The 21,223-nt window shown below is 30.6% G+C and overlaps 1 protein-coding gene across 1 annotated transcript in view; it reads left to right on the plus strand.

Annotated features, from left to right (window-relative positions):
• LOC139508160 (uncharacterized) overlaps nt 1-21,043 on the plus strand; it is a gene marked incomplete at its 5' end in the record, with an annotated part of 38,925 nt that extends 17,882 nt beyond the window's left edge. The window contains 18 exon segments of the mRNA XM_071295910.1: nt 466-757; nt 2,534-2,739; nt 3,332-3,597; nt 4,022-4,112; nt 4,493-4,648; nt 5,229-5,556; nt 5,987-6,224; nt 6,743-6,911; nt 7,140-7,362; nt 8,020-8,136; nt 9,800-9,981; nt 10,541-10,709; nt 13,970-14,008; nt 14,563-14,629; nt 15,714-15,767; nt 16,573-16,827; nt 17,595-19,591; nt 20,635-21,043. Coding sequence (XP_071152011.1) covers nt 466-757; nt 2,534-2,739; nt 3,332-3,597; nt 4,022-4,112; nt 4,493-4,648; nt 5,229-5,556; nt 5,987-6,224; nt 6,743-6,911; nt 7,140-7,362; nt 8,020-8,136; nt 9,800-9,981; nt 10,541-10,709; nt 13,970-14,008; nt 14,563-14,629; nt 15,714-15,767; nt 16,573-16,609 — 2,634 coding nt within the window.
• Nucleotides 21,044-21,223: the final 180 nt, after the last annotated feature.

Genomic DNA, 21,223 nt, shown 5'->3' on the forward strand with positions numbered 1-21,223 from the left:
TTAGCCATGGCGTTTTCAGTTTATTTCGATTTGTGAGTTTGACTGTCCCTTTGGTATCTTTCGTCCCTCTTTTAGAGGTTTCAATGTTCAATTGTTACCGCATCATATTATCAAATAGAAATTTACAAAAACTGGAGGACATTTTATAATTTTATAGGGTTGTGCGAGCGTTGATAGTGTGCTCATTTTTAAAATGTGTTTTTCCTAATTTTAAAATATATACCTTGGGTAACGCTTTTACACCCCAATAGAATATGAAAAGGAGTATGCAATTCTTAATTATCTTTATACAAAAAGTATAATTTTTTGTATTTGAAATTTCCTTTGCTTTATTTTTTTATATCTAAATCAATTTGCGTCTTCGATTGAATTATCAATATAGCTTATTAAAATTTCCAAATGTTCTAAATCTAACTGTTTAAGCATGAATCAAGAATCCTGTTTTACTTAAACCATTGTTTTCAGACTACTGCACCATACATTAGCATGAACAGAAACTCAACATTGACAACTGTACCCATTGGTATGCCAATCATTTACAGTCTTCTGATAAAAATACATCCGGGTGAAAGTGTAGATCTGAAAATCGATGTAGAATCAACAACCCCAGGACTAAGTATTTGTGGCCTTCGCTTAAAAGAAGTAGGAGACAATTTTCCATGCGTAAAAACGACTATAGAACCAACGTACACAGCATTCAGTAATAATGCTGGAAATACACAGGCCAGTTTGAATATGAGCATTGTCACAAATACAGGTATTCACCATATGTGTCTCTGCTATATTATGTTTCTATACGTAAAAAAGAGTAAATTTAAAAGTGCAAAACATTTATTTTATGAAAAAAACACCACATTATTTATTTAAGATAATATTCAATGTTCTGCTTTATAAGTTAAAATTAAAAATACTGTCGTGCAAGACCTTCATGAGTAGTCAAGGAAGTTAAAAACCAACCTCAATTGGTAAAACTAGAATGAACTACTAGTATGTTGATCAATAATCTCCTATATCATTCAGTAACATCATGCACGCAACTCTCTTCTCGAGATGATGTGAACCTCGCCAGGCAGTCATTGTTAAATTGTTGGTTAAATCAGGTTGTTAAATTTTATATTTCCTTTTTTTTGTGTTTCATTGTTATATATAAGCTTTTGTTCTGATTGAGAATGTGACACTGTGATGATGGTTGTATCCCTATTTTTACAATTTTACCTATTATGTCTGTTTTTTTCACGCAGCTTCATGAATATAACGAAATTTGATGCCACTGTCATACAAGTGAGAGGTTAAGCGCTATATAACAAGGCTCAATCCACAATTTTCTACAATTACCAAGTCAGGAATATGACAGTTCTTGTCAATTCGTTTTTGATGCGTTTTGTTATTTGATTTTGTCATGTGATTATGGACTTTCCCAATTGATCTTCCTCTAAGTTCAGTATTTTTGTGATTGTACTTTTTTCTACAATTGAGAATGCCTGTACTAAGCCAGGAATATGACAGTTGTTGTCCATTCGTTTCATGTGTTTTTTCGGTTGATTTTGCCATTTGATTAGGGACTTTTCGTTTTGAATTTTCTTTGGAGTTCAGTATTTTGTTTTTTTCTGTCTATATCCCACATAAGAACAGGAAAACTGGTTTATTGTCGATTGAATTCAAAATAATGAAGTATAGATACGTCAGTCAAATCGCAATTTTCAAATGCCAGTGACAACATTAATAAACGAGAAGGTGCGATAACTTCTAATCGATACGATTTAAAAACAAGAAAGAGTTGCTTTCTAAATCTTTTGTTCAAATTTATAGTCCCCGTTGTTTTTTTATGTTGTCACTTTATGAATTTTTCGCTGTCAAATAAACTATACTTACGGGGAAAATATTTTTTTCACTAAGAACCAGTGTATAAAATTTTCATTTAATTACTCTTCAAATTTGTGTTTACATTTCAATAGCATACAAAGGATTACTCACGCAACATTTAACTAAAAGATAAATATTATTTAATCCTGTGCATATGGAATAACTGTTTATACGTTAGTTTAGGCTTACATGTATTTTACTAGATTAAAAATAAAGCCTCGATGATAATCCTTCCAGCTAATTTCCTAACGCATGTAAAGCAATACTTTGATTAGCATGCTTGCTTTGTTTGTATATTGTACAATCGTTATATTGATAACGTCTAATCAAATTTAAATATAATATATACAGGTTAAAATATGCTTATATATTGCTAGCTTGAAATAACGTTTATACAAACAGAGCAAGCAAGCCCTCAAAAGTTTTACTCTACAAGCAGTAGGAAATTAGCTGTAATTTCAGAAATCCAATAGGTTTAGTTATGATAAGAAGATAAAAAAAAAAAAGGCAATCGAATATATATTTGTAAATAAAACTGGTGGATTCATAAGAGTGGCATGAAATGCATCCTACATTTGTTTCATAACATTATACAATATACATGCATATTTTCTATATTTATTTATTTAAATTATGTAAACACATGTATCATTTGACATTTCACTTTTAGGAACAACGACAGTTGCATCAAATGATTACTTTGACAGCAATGCTTTGATATTTGAAGTTATAGTAAAGTTATCCAGTGAAACCACATTAGTGTCCGATACCCAGCTATTCCCATTTAAGGTCGATGTTACGACCAGTACTGGTGGGGTTGCCACATCTTTTAGTGACAATGTACAGGCAACTTACAATACATCAGGATTTGACTCGGTAATATTTTTTTTTGTAATCTCAACTACACAAAGTAATCAAGGAGTCAAACTAGTTATATACATACAAACAACATTAAGAAATAAGGCATTCTTAAATTGAACAATGTCTCTTTAATCTTATGACAAATAATATCATAACAATGAAATCTTTTGTAGTAGTCTACATTTTTTTTTTCAAATGTTCTATATTTTTTCTTAGCAATATTTTTTTCCTTTGTATTTTCTAATGATAATTATTTTCAGTTATTTATAACATGTATTATTACATTGATTGCAATAAGATACATTGATTTCCCAGAGAAATATAAACTTATAATTTCACATGTGAAATGAACGAGGTTATTTCAGTCCTCTGACGTCACATAAGAATAGGTGTGGATAACGTCGGATCAGAACACATTGAGAATACGTATAAGATTTCTACTTTAATTTGATAAAAAAGCTATTTGCAAATGTAATTAAAAGAAAATAAATCGAAAAATTCAAATAGAGAAAGAATATAGCAACGAGTGAGTTCAGTTAATTATAATATTTAATAGCATTTTAACATTTATATTATTTAATGACGGTATTTTTATGCTTCACTTCAGGCTGTTACTCAGAGTGGTAGTTTTGCCTTTTCCGTTGGTGAAATATCTGGAAATGATACGGACGATGCAGTGGCTAAGGGAGAAGGGAAAAGATTTGTTGTTGATCTAACTCTGCCTGAAACTAATACACAAAAGATATCTGTCAGTTTCATAACTCCTGTACAAACATCAGGCCACATTGAAATATGCGACGCTGCAGTCATTGCAGTTGGTTCTCACTTTCCCTGTATAGATAAAACAAGGATTTTCCCGACATTTCAGAGCAGGTATTTTACTTTAATCAAAACTGAGTTAGCCATATTCATGATTTAATCGTTTTTATGTTTCGTTAATGTGGAATTATATTACGATTCCAAATATATCTTCCGATTGATTTTTTCTTGATATGTTTTTAAGCTTTCGGTTTTTAAGACAATGAAGTTAAACAAACGTAAATACAACACATCGAATCTTAAAATCACGTCCTCTTCGTTTTATAGAAGTCAGTTTGTCCTGATTTTTACAATTCCATTTACGCGAATTTAATTGAATGCTTGTTTCTAACAAAATGAAAAGTAAACGATAATACGATAGAACTACAAAGTTAGAAACATTCATTCAATTAATTCGCGTAAATGTGTGTATTGCAAGATAATGATTCCCAGACCGAAATAAATTTTTTTTATCGAATGCATCATTGTTTTCTTGTAGACCTGGGTCGATGTACAATGACATTGTAACAATAGATTTAGGCTATGTATGCAGTTCTGCTGTAAACGTTGGAGTTGACAATCACAATAAGGTAAAACATTTCTTTTATAACTAAAACTTGAAAATTAAATTAAACACTACTGGTCAAACGATGACAGTATAAGATATAATATAGCTGCTTAAACAACTTGATTGCTATTTGTACTCTATTTACATTTAATATTTTCCCTCTTTCATTCTCCGTTTTCACTCAATCAGCCAGTCACACTATACTCCTGAATCCATATTAATGTCTTCAATTTGTATCCGAGTAATCAAGAGAGTTCTAAAAATTATTCTTTGAATTTGATCAAACAATTTTCACCTCAGATTGTAATTCATTAAGACATTTTAGACATGCAATAAATATCATAGGTAGCGAAATCTCAGTCAGTCTCGTACTAATTTATTTATTCTAATTTGTTGTTTTAGATTCAGATTGAAGCAGTTGCGCGAGTCTTGCCTGACGCTTCATTGAATGCTGGAGATACAGTTTATTTTCACGTGACCGTCAACACAAACGATGCACAGATCTATGTTGCGCAAATGAATCTAACGATTACAGATACGTTCGTAGAAAAACAGTCGGTATGTGTTGCCTCAATTTTTGGCATATAATATTAAAATACATGCTTTCACAAACAATTGAATTAATTTCATATCTTCTCCCAACATTTGCAGGAGTAATTATAAAAAAGAAGATGTGGTATGATTGCCAATGAGACAATTCTCCACAAGAGACCAAAATGACACACACATTAACAACTATAGGTCACCGTACAAAATGTGTATATGTATATAACATACTAGTAATATTTAGTTTGCTTTTAATTTACTGATAACAAAATCAATATTTATACCAATAAAAACAATATTCAATGATTTTATTACAAAGTTGAATTGGTAAACTTTTAGAATACGTTTATTTAAAGGAGCGATAAGTTTACAAGGATATTTACTTTTATAAGTTAGAGAATTTTTCAAATCAGTCTTACACATAGTTCACACGGCTTCGTTTAGGAAACTATTTTTACTTTCTTACATTTGGAACATGCATTTTTACACGATAATGCACAATTTGAACAAAGCAACTGTTATAATGAAAGATCTTTTAATTTGTCAATATCTATATAGTTATTCTTTTATTTATTTGTATTTTATTCTCTAGCCAACATTGTTTAACAATGACACAATATTGATGATTAACACAACATCGCCGACAACAATGACGGTAGGAGAAGTGGTAACATTTCCGTTAGTTATGAATATCCCTGCAATGTCAGTTTCCAATGTAATCGTAGATGTTAGTTTACCAATCAATGGTACAGCAGTTGCAATTGTTAAAGACATAAGGCTTATTTCTGCTGGGAAGAATATAAAGTGTCTGTACGAGAATACAACGAAGAATGTTGTATTCCATCCTGTTTACAATTCTTCATTAGATAACTGTCAAAATGATAAAGGATATATTGATTTCGGCATTGTTACAAATGCAGGTATGTACTTTTTTTTACCTAGATCGTCTTTCAGTTGCACGACATCTAACCCTCTGTTTAACCACATATAAAAATAAGTTATGTACTTTTTTCAAATTTCTGTGTTTGTGATAATGTTTTCTTTAAAGAAGTCTTTTTCCTGTTTATTGCAATTATCGTAATCGTCAATTATTTTAATATACTCATAATTACAAAAATGAAAAGACCTTTAAACATGCTTTATTTATGACTCAATAAAAATAACAATGCTGCAGCAAACATACCAACATTATATAGGCAGAAACATATTTCATGTTGGCAAACAATATAAAAACCATATTGATGTTAATCATGAATAATCCAGCAAATTCACAATTATGTGTTTGATAATTGTTAAACGAGTAAATTGTCAGTACATTCATATGTCTTTTAACATTGTATGCGTCTGTAGGTTTGTCATACAGAAGGGAAGACGCAGAGTCCAATGACAACGCTGTGAATGTCGAGGTTGATATTATACTTAGTGACAATGAAATCACTGACAATGGAGCAGGATTTAAATTTAGTTTTGGTGCCAAGCTTGGAAGCTTTATTTTTATAGTTGATCATGACATCACCGTGTCACGAACAGGGTTAGAATATCCAATTCTTAAAGTTGAGGCCGTTGTGAATGAAACGCTGTCATCTAGGTTTGTTACAAATAAATTAGAATGTTATTTCACTATCAATAGCTGCTACTAAATGTGTTCGAGTTAAATAAATGAAAAAAAAACACGTTTTTAATGTCATGCGTCCGAAACTCTTTTCTTGATTTACCTTCATCAGGAACGTTCAATGCCAAATATTTGAATGTGCATATCCTTGAGCACTTCAAATTGCATTTAAAACTGTTTCATCATAAAGAACGTATGTATATTTACATGTTTACGAAAAATCAAACTCTATCAAGTGATTGCATTTTTACATATAACAAGCCCAAACTGAATTAGATATTTATAACTTTATATAAGGCTTGCAATACAATAGCCCTAGTTTCACTGAATGAACACGTGCTTTTACGAAATAGAACAGGTGCTATCTAGACGAAACGATAAGGAAAATCTAAAACATAAATCATTTTTGGATCACGATTATACTTACTATTACAAACTTGAAACCAGAATAATTGAAAAGAACCAGTTCTTATTTTTTTTCTTTTCTTATGTAGCACAAATATTGTTGTGGAAGCTACCTTACAACACGATGAGAACTCAACTGCATTAGCTACTAATGCTAGTGTCATGTTTTACATTCCTCCATATATGGTGCACACCAATGTAGTGGTCAATACATCGACATACTCAACTAGTTACGAAAATGGAATTGTGATAATTGAGGTAAGTTCTTTTTAATCAAACTGGGCATACCAGAAGCATAATCGTCATTTTGAAGAAAGCAATTCATTAGGAAAACTCGCTATTAAAAAATGTATTGACTTATTCTTTCATACTTGTAGAAATATTAAGATAAATAATTGGATAAAAATTTTATATTGGTTTTAATTTAGTTACTGTGTCTTACAATGTTCAACTATATAATACATCAAAGATTTGTCGTTTTATTAGTTTGACAACGTGTTATTCTGTGACGTTATCAGTATAAGCCTTACGTTAGCACCAAATACATCTATAACGGTACCTGAAGATGTGACAACTGATAGGACTGTTGTATCATACCAAGCCGGTACATACATGTTTCCTAGAGCAGGAAGTTCGTATACAGCAGACGATTTCTTTACAACAGAAATACAACAAGTCAACTTTACTATAAGTGTTATTAGAGCTGATGGTATGTGCTGTATAACTGTAATCATCTATACATATGTGGATAAGATAGTGTGTTTTGTTTGTTTGTCAAAAATTTATGATTAGTATGTGGCAGGTGTGAGTATGAAAAAGGAAGAGGTCTGTTAACCTCAGCTTTATTTACATATATTTTTTCAAAACTAATTTATGAAAAATTTTGATTCATATTACTAAGGAAATCATCTACTCACTGTACTTTGTGTGCAGTAACATTACAATAATCATTGATATAACCAGAAGTACAAAGTGAAAAACTCTAGCTTTCACGATTGATGTCTGAGCAATAAAACAGATTCTATTGATTTCTTCAGTATAAAGCTAACATATAGATTCGCACCCAATGTTGTTTGTGTGTATTTAATTTTTGACGTTATTAACTATGCAAGACGGGAATCCCTTATCAAATAGCCAAATCCAAAGCTCAAACACATCAAACACATCAAACGAATGGGAAAAAAATGTTTGTTTAATTAATCAGCATTAAAGATTTGTTTTTCAGGGTAGGGACGCTGTAATATAACACTATTTCGATCTCCATTATGTCTATTCTAATATTGTGTGTTATTGTATTTTGGGAGAGGGGTCATGTGTAACTGTTCCATTATCAAGCCCTTGGCATGCTGTTCCATTACTATTTCAGTATGTGATGGCTCCCTTGGAATGGAGGACGGAAGAATAGACGATTGTCAGATATTGTCGTCGGTAGAAGATGACCCTGCTAGACCATCTTTCCATGGCAGAGTAAATGGAACATCTGGTGAGTTCTGTGTTATGATAAATATTTATTCACATGCTTCCAATAAAATATTAAGTATCTATGTTTTTCTTTAGCAAATGGGTGCACAGAGTCAGATTAAAACTAGCCGTTCTCTATAGTAAAAACATTAGTTTTTCATCACAAAAGATATATAGTAACGAAATTTTACTCTACTGTTTCATCTTTCGTTGTACTTGTTTGGCTTTATGAATATTTTGATATGAGCGTCACTGATGAGTCTTATGTAGACTAAAAGCGCATCCTGTGTACTAAATTATAATCCTGGTACCTTTGATAAATATTCTTTTCGTTTACATGATTTTTTCTAGAATCAAATTATATTCCTTTTTTTCCTTTTTGGATTTTTTTAAAAGTTTGAAATGTCTAATTGACTGATTTCCGTTCACAATGGAAATAGATGGGGGACACTGATCACTGACTTCATTGTATGTGACCAATTTCAATCACATCGATGAAATCCTCAGCTATCCAATGTTCAAATTAAATGTTCTCGTTAGTCTATGGCGTTGTCAGTTCATTTTCGACTTTTGAGTTTGAATGTCCCTCTGGTATCTGCTTTATACATATAAATAGGAACATTTTGTTTCTTTGAAAAGTTCCAGTATATACACGGGAAAACTTTTTTGTTATACTTCATTTATCTATTATCCTTTTTGTCGTTGGACATACATTTGAAAAAAACCCATTAATACTGGTACGATGAAAACATAGGACTTGCTCCTTATGTAAATAAGGAAAGTTAGTTGTTGTGAAGGAATAAAGTAATTCTGTAGCTGTAACATTCGTTTCCCTTTTTTTTGTCCTATTTTCCTCTAATGTATATTATTTTTGATGGGTTTGCATTGATTGTTCATTTGTGTTTTAATTGTCACTAGTATCAAACATTTTTTTTATTGTTAATTCTTAAGGATGTACTTAAGTGAGGTTAGTTGAAAATTAATAAATCAAGAAGTTAAAATTGATTCTATAAGCTGGTAGAGCATCAATTAAGGAAAAAAATAAGCTAAAAATATCGATAGGTCATGGACCTCCTTTTCGAGATATTTGAGATTTAAAATATGGCGGGAAAAGGCTGACTTGGACTTTTACCTTATATTTGCATTGGTATTATTAGGTCTCAAAACAAAAGAAAGAAAATTAAGAATCTTCTTAAATTTTGGTAAATGACCTTTCATGAGCTATTAAGTCTTATATGAAAAAATAAATGGGTGTTATGGGGCAAAATATTTTACATTGTATTGTATGGAAAAACACCAAGGAGTCCGAACATTTGACACAAATTCCAAAACCTCACCTAAGTACATCCTTAATATTGAAATTAGTTTGTTTTAAAATACTTTTTTCAAATCCATATTCGTTCATCCCTTTTAGTGTAAAGCGAGTCACCACTCTCGGCACTCTGTAGAAAGAAAGCAAAACAACAAAAATACCAAACTGAAAGGAAAAATCAAAACGAAAAATCCCTAATTAAACGGAAAATCCCTAATTAAACGGAAAATCCCTAATCAAACGGAAAATCAATTATTTGTGTTTCTTTAGAAAATAAAACGCAACCATTAATGCTTTCATCATTATGAGACCGACATATGGATTCACAAGCCTTCATATAAGTAATTTAATTGCATATAAATTTTTTTCACAGCATGGAGTCCGTTTAAAAGAGGGAAACTGTTCGACAACTTACGATTTTTTCAAGTATACTTTGGAAATAAAACAAAAGTTACCAAGATAATCGTGCAACATAAAAGTGGGTTTACACACTACCCTACTAAACTGACACTGACTTACAGTGATGATGGATACGCCTGGCAAAATGGAGAAATTGTGAGTATAAATAATGCCATATTTGTCTGAGTATAGAAAAAAACAATAGAGCTTCGAATGATCCATATCTTGTGGACGGTAAAATAAGTGAGATTGACGGTATCATTGATAAGGCATGTCAACATAGAAGTGTTGACATCAAGGTGGATAATACTTTTGGCGAATATATGTTTACTATGTGTGGCATCAAAAGAGTGAACTATAAAAATACGTGTATTGGGTTATTTGCAGACTTTTTTAAATAAGCAATACGACGATAAGGTGAATTTATATTCATTCATATTTGTATCCTTGAAAATGTCTTCAACAAAGTAAATAGTTATCAAAGGTACCAGGATTGTAATTTAATACGCCAGACGCGCGTTTCGTCTACATAAGACTCATCAGTGATGCTCAGATCAAAATAGCTATACAGCCAAACAAGTACAAAGTTGAAGAGCATTGCGGACCCAAAATTCCAAAAATAAAACTCGTCTTGATTTTTACAATTAACCTTAGTTTTTTTTTTCTCTAAAATATATTAAATATCTGGATCTGTATATAGCTATTTCTTTATCAGGTGTCTATTGTCGTGCCATTTAGTGAGACTATAGTTTATCCAACACGTTTGGTAGACGCTGTATATATACGAATATATATAACCGAGGACAATTCAAATGGAGTTGCACCTGATTTAGCTGTTAAATTTGGTTTGTTTGGTTGTCACGTGACTTCCGACGCTCCATCAGGTTTGTAATTGTATACTTATTTATAATTCATTTTTTGTGAGAATTTTTCACAATTGAAATGATCGCATATATAGGTTTGACCATGGTTTATTACGGTTAATGCCATTTTACCAATCATCTTAAGCATGACATTACTAACTCTGCTGTCTGAATCGAAAAGATCCGTAAAATCTGGAAGCGATTATTTATTTCAGCCACAATATCGTCCGATTTTTCCTGAGACAAACTTTATACTTTTGACGATTTCGTTTGTAAGAAAGCTAATGATCATTGTTTTAATGGCTTTCTTAACTATTTTCCTTGAATGTAAATGACTTGTTGTGTGCTTGCAAATCTGTGAGAAAATATTATAATCATAAATAGACAAAAAATTATTCAGCAATATACCAGTGGTATAATTTTGTACGGCAGATGCTTGTTTCGTCTACAAAATACCCGTCAGTGACCCTCCAAATAAAAATATTACAAGGCCAAAAGGTCATCGTTTTTTTCTATATTTTTATTTTCCACTTGGTGTCTTCTAAGTTTTTATTCTCTAAAATCACTACCATACAACGCCATTATGAACGCCTGTTTTCTTTCCGTTCCGTAGTATTTTTGAATTTCACTTAGAAAATATTGGACTGTCTGCTATACATTTAGGTTTGCAATGTGTCCGCATATTTTCATCTCTAGTTAAAAGTTATTAAGTTTTTCAGAATCCGAACCATGAAATGATATTGTAAACCATTTACTGAGTATATTATCTGAATTATATTTGGAGGATTTGCAAATTATTGATTTCCCCACTGACTGATGTCGTCTGGTGTATAATTTAGTGAGCATTCATTGAAGAACCGGTAGTTTTACCTTTTAAGAACACAAAAGTTTATAAAACCATTTTTTGTCAATTTTGAATCTGTTTTCACAATTTTCCCTTTCATAATAAAGGTTATAATGATAGTGAACATCAACCATTGCGCATTTAATGTTCAGTTCATGCAGTGCCATTGTTATTTGCTTTTCAAGTATTGCTGTTTATTTCTATCAAAATCAATATTGATCTATTCTTCAATTATATCTCTGGAAATTAATGAGAAATATTGTATAATGATATCTGATGCTTTTTGAATTATTGGTTGAATTTATGAATTTTAATACGTTTGAAATACGTCACTATCGGTTCAATGAGATATTAAACTAATGAAATAAGTTTTCTAAAGTCATTTATATTTCATCCTTATATTTATTTTTGGAGAGAAAAACTAATATGTTTTAATGTAACATTTGAGTACAATATATCTGTTTTTAAAACGGAAATTGATCATTTTCCTTTTTAATTAATAGTAAATAACCACAGATGAAATAATAGACCAAAATATTGCTTCTTAATTAGAACATGTTTTCCATGTACAGTTTTGATATAATGTGCACTGTGCATTAACAAACAAAAAAACGATAATATCCATCGATAAATAATTGAAATTTTCGTGTAAACAAATGATATTCATGATAATAAAGACGTAATTTACAATATTTTAATTTCTCTTAATATATATACAAGTTATAGTTGTTAGCTTAATGTTTTCAATTAACTGTTTTGATAAAAAGTAATTAATGGTATTGTCAAATTAAATGTGAAGGTGTAATACCACCGAAACATAATACGTAACATATGGTATAATGTGAAAAAGGGAAGACAAAATATTCTTTCAATTTGATTTAAGCCTGCATTTTATTGAAAAACAAATAAATTGTAAGACGTAAACATGTTTAATGGATGTTTCAAAGCGCCTTTCATATTTAATTTGGTTTTCTGATAAATATATATTGAGGTGACATGGTTACTAGATTATATAAACTGCAAAAAGGGTGAACATATATGTTGTCAACTGCCGGTAATTATCATTATCTTATATGCAATGAAATGGTATGTGAAATGTTTACTGTAGTACAAGACAGGTCAAAATTTTATTCATACCAAGTATTTCTTTATTTGAAACAAGAAAAACATATGCAATTAGTTTTAGAATAAAATTAACGGTACCAATTTTCTTGCACCAGATGCGCATTTCGACAATACATGTCTCTTCAGTGATGCTCCTGGCCAAAATATTTGAAATCCAAAGCTTATATAAAAGATGAAGAGCTATAATCCAAAAGGTCCAAAAAGTATAGCCAAATCCGTGAAAGGAATCAGAGTTTAGAAATGTCCCAATTAAACAAAGATCAATTAGGGGAAAACATTTATGACACCATTCCTGAAAGCTGTGAACCTCCATGTTGAATTCCTCACTCTTAAGTATTTCACCTTGTCTACTAATGTTACATTGAATGCATTTATTATATAAACCCTTTATAAATGTAACAACTATTCAGGTAAAACTTATTTTCACCTTTATCGTGTCTCTATACACCGAAACTGTAGCGACACAAAGTGATTGTTTTTCATGGTCCTAGTCACACTGTTGTAATGCGAAAACTGAAAATTGATAGCAAAATCGAAAAAGTTTGAAGAAGGATATAAATAATGTCATGTCTTCTGATGGATATTGCTTTTTTTATTGTTAAGTTTTTTTTATCTTTCGATACTAATACAAGGACTATGACATGTTTGCCTATAACAAGACTCAAGCATAATTTCTATCATACCACTATTCCAGCATAGAAACACTCACAATTTTTATAAACTGCGCTAAATAATGGTTTGTTTGGAAGAAAGATGTTAATTGTTAAACTTCTTTTTCAGTATGTTATTTTTCAACATTGAATTGTCGCGATCTCATGTTTTCTTTTAAATGTTCAAGTTCCCATGTTGAATATTATCAAATACGTTTCATATCTTACCTTAATATGTGAATATCCATTCATTAATTTGAATATAAACATAAATCTATAAGTTTAACTCATTCGTTTTTCTTCAGTTTTATGTGAATGCCAATGTTTATATACTATAAAAAAAAACACTTTGCTAAAAGCGTCTCTAAGACATTCGTTTAGATTTAAGGATTAAATCTAAGAATATATGCATTGCGAGGTCTGTGGTAACCTTTAGTAATCAATATGTCTATTCAACAGTCAGAACTTTTATGTCGTACCCTAAGTCATTATTAGATTCTATAATGTTCATACACATATTGTTTATACCTGCAAAAGAAATAAAAAAGTTACTGATAACCAACATAGAAAATAGTCTTTAATACATTTCATGGAAAGCTTTGTTGTAAGTTTGTGCTTTGCAAGGATTTCACAAATATTTAATATGTTTCGCTTTCTTTCAGATATATGTTCTGTGGCTCCAAAACGAAGCCATCCTACAGGTAAATATTATAAAGACAACATATGTTAATATACTTGTAGCAGTAATAAAAAGATTAAATAAAGGTTTTTTTTCAAAACAAATATGACTTAGACACCTTAGATTTCGTGGATTATATACTAAGTAAGTAATTCCGAAACAAGCGTTACAGATGTATCAGATGACAATGATTATGTTTCAATTATCGTTACCATCCTCTTTTCATTGGTAGTGACCTAGATTTTATGGTGTCAAAATGTACGAAACTTGATACCTACCCCTAAAGCACTAGTATCATCTTTTGTAACTAGCATCACAAACAAATATACAAAAGCGACTATTGCTAACATGTTTGTTTTCTTATTTCAAACAAAAATGGCATACCTTTTTTTTTACCAATGATTAGATTTCAGTAATTCCAGTAAATTAAGAGAAAAAAAATCATGAAAAAAACTCATATAATTTATAGTGAATAAACATCGTGTAAGTGATATGATTATTTATTCAATGGTAGAGTTAAACAACTTGTATTTCTATAGTATTACCAGTAAAGTTTTTTTTTCTTCCATATTGCAGATTTCTATGAAAGAAGCTTTGGTGTCGGAAATGGCAAAGTTATTGTGTGTGATGTTAATCCAAAAGTGTAAGTATCCAAATCCAAATATTCCCTTGTTATCATTTTGAAAGTAATAATTACAAACATTAGAATTTTCTGTTCTAAACGTTAAAGATTGATCGAATATTTGTATTTGAATAAGAGAAAAATAGGGTATATGTAAACAATAAAGCATCTCGACTACGCAAAATATGAAAGACGTATGGAGTTCAAAATGGTCGTTTGTTGGATTCCGAACTAAACAGTTTGATTTTTGTTACAATATAAACAGGATATGAAGTCAATGATAACTGTCCCTGACTACAAATCATGTCAAATTCCAAGATGCATTTTTGTTTAACATACTAGAAACCGTTTTTCAAGTTTTTTTACATAACTGTCAAAATAATTGTTTAAAAAAATAAATTAAAAACTAACATTAGCACAGTGATCAATAAAGTTCAGTATTTGTGTGATTTTACTTTTTTGTGAAAATCATGTAGAAAGTAAAATCACAAAAATACTGAAATCCGAGGAAAATTAAAAACGGAAAGTCCCTAATCAAATGGCAAAATCAAAAGCTCGAACACATCAAACGAGTATTTTACTAAAGGAGGACATTTTTAGTTTATGGTATACACTTCTGTCAGAATACGACATAAACCGAACATAAGCACAGTGAGCAAATGAGTTCAGTATTTTTATGATTTTTACTTTTTTGTTAAAATCATGTAGAAAGTAAAATCACAAAAATACTGAACTCCGATGAAAATTCAAATCGGAAAGTCCCAAATCAAATGGCAAAATCAAATGATAAAACACATCAAACGAATGGACATATTCCTGACTTGTTATTTTTTGGTATGTAGAATCTAGAGGGAGATGCAAACTCATTAGTCGGAAATAAAATGCCAACACCATGGCAAAAAATAAGAAAAAGATTAAAAGGCAACCAACAGTTTACAAAACACAACATAGAAAAAAGTACAAAAGACTGAACTGGATGGTTTCGTTCGCTTACAGGAAAGTTTAAAAGATCCTGCTCCACATGTGGCACCCGCCATGCTCATTCGAACACAACAGATTACTAGAGAGAAATAAACATAAAAAAGTACATTTTTTTAAATTTTAGGAAGGATTCTCCGTCAATGTGTCATTTCCTCTACAACGGGATCAGAATGGACACGTAAGTCAATACCTGAACGAAACAAAATGTTATATGAAATTATGGCTCTTTTTCGATTCAATGGTTTAAACCTGTATATCTGTTAGCTTCAATCAATTTCACTTTGGAGTATCAATTCTTAAAAAATATTGCAAAACCAACATGATGGCGACATATACTATGTAGTTTTAAAGCAATTATTATGTCAGTAAGACTTTGTATTGGTTAAGGGGTTAAAAATGCAAGTCTACACATATATGTTGCTGTAGAAGTTCCATAATTTAGCATTCAAGACAGATGATGAACAACAACTTATTGAGATATACTATATACTTTCATTCGAAATTGTTCTATATATTTGTAACATTTATCCAGAACTACTGGTATGACTTTTATTTATAAAAATCATTCCTGTAGACAATCGTTTTCCTCCAGCCAGTAGCGAGTTCCATAATTCGAAGGCATACTGGGAACGCTATTGCAAAAACGACCAAAAGTCAAACAATGGTCTATGAAACACAAACTACACCTGCTCCACGTGTTGCATCCGTCGTGTTGGTCATGTGGGTCTTAATTTTGGGGAGGAAATTATCTACAATGTATCTTGTGACTCAATATCATATCTTTATGAATTCAATTTTTATTCAAGTTATAGCCGTATTAATATCGGTTTGTTGGTTTTGAATATAAGAAATGTATTACATATAGTAAACGTAATTTGGTAAACACTTGTATGCTCATAAACTCAAAACGACTAATGAGTATCATTTCTAAATAAACTGTATCTACGAATTTATCCTTTAATTAATTGTGCTTATTATTTCAGGATTAAGCAGCATACTTGCAAGTGTAATTGGATATGATTCGGAAGACAATAAATGGTTTGGGTATGGTATCGATAAATCAACAACTCTAGTGAGTCTTGATGGTGGTCAAACATGGCGATCTGCATCACGTGAAACATATCTAACCTCCAGAGACAAAACATCATTCCAGTTTACTAAACGTGTGCCATGGTTAACTACAAATTTAGATAACCCATCAGCACCTCATTCCGACTATCAAATCTCTGGTTGGGGAGGTGAGTAAAGCAATTTGATACTCTGTTGGTGCTAAACTAATTTGATTTGAACTAGTAGAATACATTGAGTATACCTTATAAAAGTTACCTCTTATGAAAACAAAAATGAAACATGAAAGTGAGATTATCGAAAATTGAACTTAAATGGTGTAGTTAATGCCTCGAACACAAGAAAGTTGTTTTGTGTCAAACAAAATGGTGTTACAAATAAAAATAATAATAAAAAAAAGAAACAGACAAAATTTGTAAATTGCTTTTTGCGGTTTGTTTGTTTCTTCTTTTTTAACATCTTTTTATAAATTTGGATTTTCATACTTTGGTGTTAAGCGATACGACACAATCATTGTTTTTTAACCAAAATATGTGTTGATTTTAATTGCTTCTGACTGATGCTTTCCAAGCTATTGGTCTCAAGCTAAGATGTTTCCGATTACACCAAAAAGACTTTTTGCATGCCTATTTAAACTAGTTACATACAATCGAACAACACTTAAAAGTAAATCATGTCTTCTGGTTCTAAAAAATGTTTTGTTTTGCTTTAGAATGAAAGGATTGGTGTGCCTTTTTTTCAATTAATAATCATTCAAATAACAAAACATGATAAACAACAATAACATTCATGAAATTGCGCTTAACAATAATGTGCAACTAGTACATACAAGAGATTGTACGTAATAAATTTGTATACAACACCCCTTGAACCTTTTTACAATAGACCTTGAATCTAAAACAAATACAAATTGAAAGGGTAATAATTTCAATTTCAGCTACATATAATGGTATGATGCAAGGTTCTTCTGGGAGTTGGACAGCAAAACTTGAATGGGAACAATGTTGTGTGTAGATAACTAGAATCAACTATATCAATTCAGGAAACAAAACTTTTGTGTGATAAATAACGATACTGCTGAAATGTTTAAGAAATGTATAATAATTTCCTTGTTAGGCGAGTCCCCCGCCGTTATGGGCAATTTAAGTATTTCAATAATAGGATATACATATGGATATGGCAGCTGGTAGTTTTTAAGTAATTTGCAGTTACCTTACAAAGTTTTAAAATTAAACAATGCATTGTGGTACTAAACAGGGCGAAAAACGAAAACGAGATCAAATACTTTAAACATTAATCTACTGTTCATGATTGATTTAAATATTAAAAGGAAAATCATTAATTGTTAGTTTATAAATAGATTTGATTTAACTGGTCACTTCATATATATCATCAAAACACTAAGCTTTATGCAAATTAACTATCATTTCATCAAGTAAGTAAATGTAACCCCAAAAATATATATGAGCCCACTTTCTATCAGAAGGAGAAAACGATTTCATTCTCCTAAAACGTTTATTACAAATTCCTAAAATAAATATTAAAGTACTATTACAACGGTTCATTTTAATGAATCAGCATTTGTTATAATTTTCATTTTTCTTTTTTTATTTCTTAATTCTTCGAGTGTTTGTTTTTAATCTAATGTAGATCGCAAGTTAATAACTTATATTCCCATAGAAGAGCATCTTATTAATTCGGTAAATTAAATGACTGAAAATGATGTGTTTGTTTTACGGAAGGTGTTGCACAAACGTTCATTAACATAGAACTTCGCCCAAATTTTAAGTGCTAATGAAATATGTTCCGTTTGTAAATTAAATAAGACTTTAAATTCATTTGAGAATATCCGATGAAAAGTTATAGTAACCCAACCTGTTTTTTTCTCGGCTAAATTATAAAATAGCAAAATTTCATGTAGATTCCTTCAGAAATGCACTTTTTCAGAGTTAACTCCCCTTACAATACCAATTTAAAAACATTAAAAATCCATGAAAATAATCTACTCTTATAAAAATATCAATATTTATAAGTTAAAATCTTATAAATTGGTTCTTTTAAATGAAAAGTCAAATTAGTTATATGCATTCAACATCAAATTTGGCTAATTTGTTATTTTCAATCCAAAATGGCGAAAGACTCACATACCCCCTTAAACATAAAACATGCAAACGAGACAAATCGAATGAAATCATAAAATACAACCTCGTTATATTTTAAATTTATTCGTTTCCACTTCAAACGCGATAGTATCATTATTTGAAATGATATTGGATGCGATAATCAAAGTCAAATGTCGTCAAATTGTTTTAATATTACGATTACATTAAATAAATCGAGTTCTATATTAAAACCCGTTATGTCTACAAAGTCCTTTTTATGTATCTGCTTCGTGGGAATATTGGTTCTTTCAAATATCAAATATCAATTATTAATAATTTCATCATTCAAAACGAAATGAAATTAAATAATTTGCATAGTGCTCTTTGTCCCTTTTTGTAGTGACGAATGAGCTGATTTTTTGACATTTGATGAATATTAGCTAAAGAAAACAGTCATTGTTCAAAGAATTTTTTTTACATGACAATTGTGCAATTGTACAATTGAAATATCTGGGAAATATTACAAGTATTGCGTCACATAAATCTTCATTTACTTCCCAAACCAAAGTGTCATAATGTAATTAAATGTGCATGTGAATGGACGTTTTAAATAACCCACGACATCTCGTCAATTCATAACGGTTTTATCTGCTATCATGTTGTGCATTATCAGTTTTAAGATATAAAATTAAAAAGAGAAAAATGCCCCACTTTTTTAGCAGGCGTTCTGACAAACTAACACAGTTTTAAAATGGCAAATGAGACCCCACAAAAATACCTTAGGGATCTGGAATGGTACGCAGATCCTCCACACGTTGCAACCTTCATTTTGGTCATACTAGAGCGTTCTTACAAATTGACGAAAGGTACGAACGAACGTAAAGGGAGCACGTATTTCATTTCCACAATAACTGTTAAAAGAGTCTGTGTTTTATCCAGTAAAACAGCATTCTTTTCTAAATCAAGTTTATTTTTCAAAAAAGGATAATATCGCAAATAATACACGATTTTAATATAATCAAACAGAGAAAAATAGTGTCAAATACACTTACGTCCGATACGTTACTTACGTAAACCACGAGAACACACATTTCCGCGGGAAATTTTTAAGCACGAGTTTCACGATTAACTTTTCAATGGCATTATTGAAGTACGTTAGTCTAAATTTAAAGATTCACATTTGTTTTATTTTTTATAGTACACTTTCAGCAAATTGGTCAAAGTGGAATATCGAGATTTGCTAAACAAAAATGATGATACATGTTTTAAAAAGTAATGTTGAATAAATCTAGAAAAACAGATTTTGTATATCAAGAAAATAAATCTACGATTTTACACCATATACATTGTGGATTTTATATGACGATTTAATAATACACATGTTTGGAAGATAGACGCGAAGTTAAGTTATCACTTATCGTCCAGTGGCTAATATTTGATGAATGTTGAGGACTATAGGCAAAACGCAATTATACGCTAAAATATTCGTTCCATTGCCCCGGTATATCATAATATATACACATTAAGGGGAGGGGGGCGATGATTCAAAACATTGTAATATTGAAGAGTATACGTAGGGGAGGGGTCGGTTTTTAGTTTTTTAGGGGCATTTTTTTTGTCTGACTACTAGATATATTTAGGATATTTTGTAGTGTTATCTCATCCGACCTGGTGGTATAATATTTTAACATATTCGTACGTCCCGACATCCTATAAATATATCGGAAAAGTCCAATTTAATAACTGTCGTTGCATGTAGGATAATTGTCCGAAGTTCCACGACTATTATTTAAATATGTCAAATAAAGGACCCCTTAAACGAGTCTTACGTATGATTCGTCAAGCATACGTACCTTTCGTCAATTTGTAAGAAAGCTCTGTTAAGTACAATTAATGTGATGAAGTATCATTCTGTTTTGGAGGAAATGTGGACGATTGTATAGTTGAATTGACAATTGAAACATATCAGTGGTCATCTGGGACACAGACATTTCATAATGGTCATCAAGATCGTGGTGGCGCTGGTAAATCTTTCGAATATGTGACTTCAATTTTTAAAAAGTTTTATTTTAGTCAGCGTCTGGAGAAAAAAAATATAGGGCTGGAAAGTCAATTTTCATCATGTGCCATTTTTATTTTATACATGAACCTTTTCTGTGTGAAATCTTTAATCATCTTAATTGAATAGCTAAAGTCTGTGATGTAAATATTATAATTTGGAACCAGAATCATTACAATATTACTGTTAATAGCATTTGTTGAATAAAAAGAATTTTCTGTTTTATCTCATTATTCAACTTTACACAATGCAGTTTTTCTTGTGAATTTCTATTCGGCTAAATATTTTTTTGATTTTGTGGATTGATGTCGAATTTCGTAACAATATGACACTTGTTGACAACAATATGCTGTATGTTAGCATAATCAACTGTGTGGTACATCTGCTGATGCCTTGTACTCCAAC

Source organism: Mytilus edulis, unplaced genomic scaffold (assembly GCF_963676685.1).
Source record: "Mytilus edulis unplaced genomic scaffold, xbMytEdul2.2 SCAFFOLD_411, whole genome shotgun sequence".
Classification (NCBI taxonomy): Eukaryota; Metazoa; Mollusca; class Bivalvia; order Mytilida; family Mytilidae; genus Mytilus; species Mytilus edulis.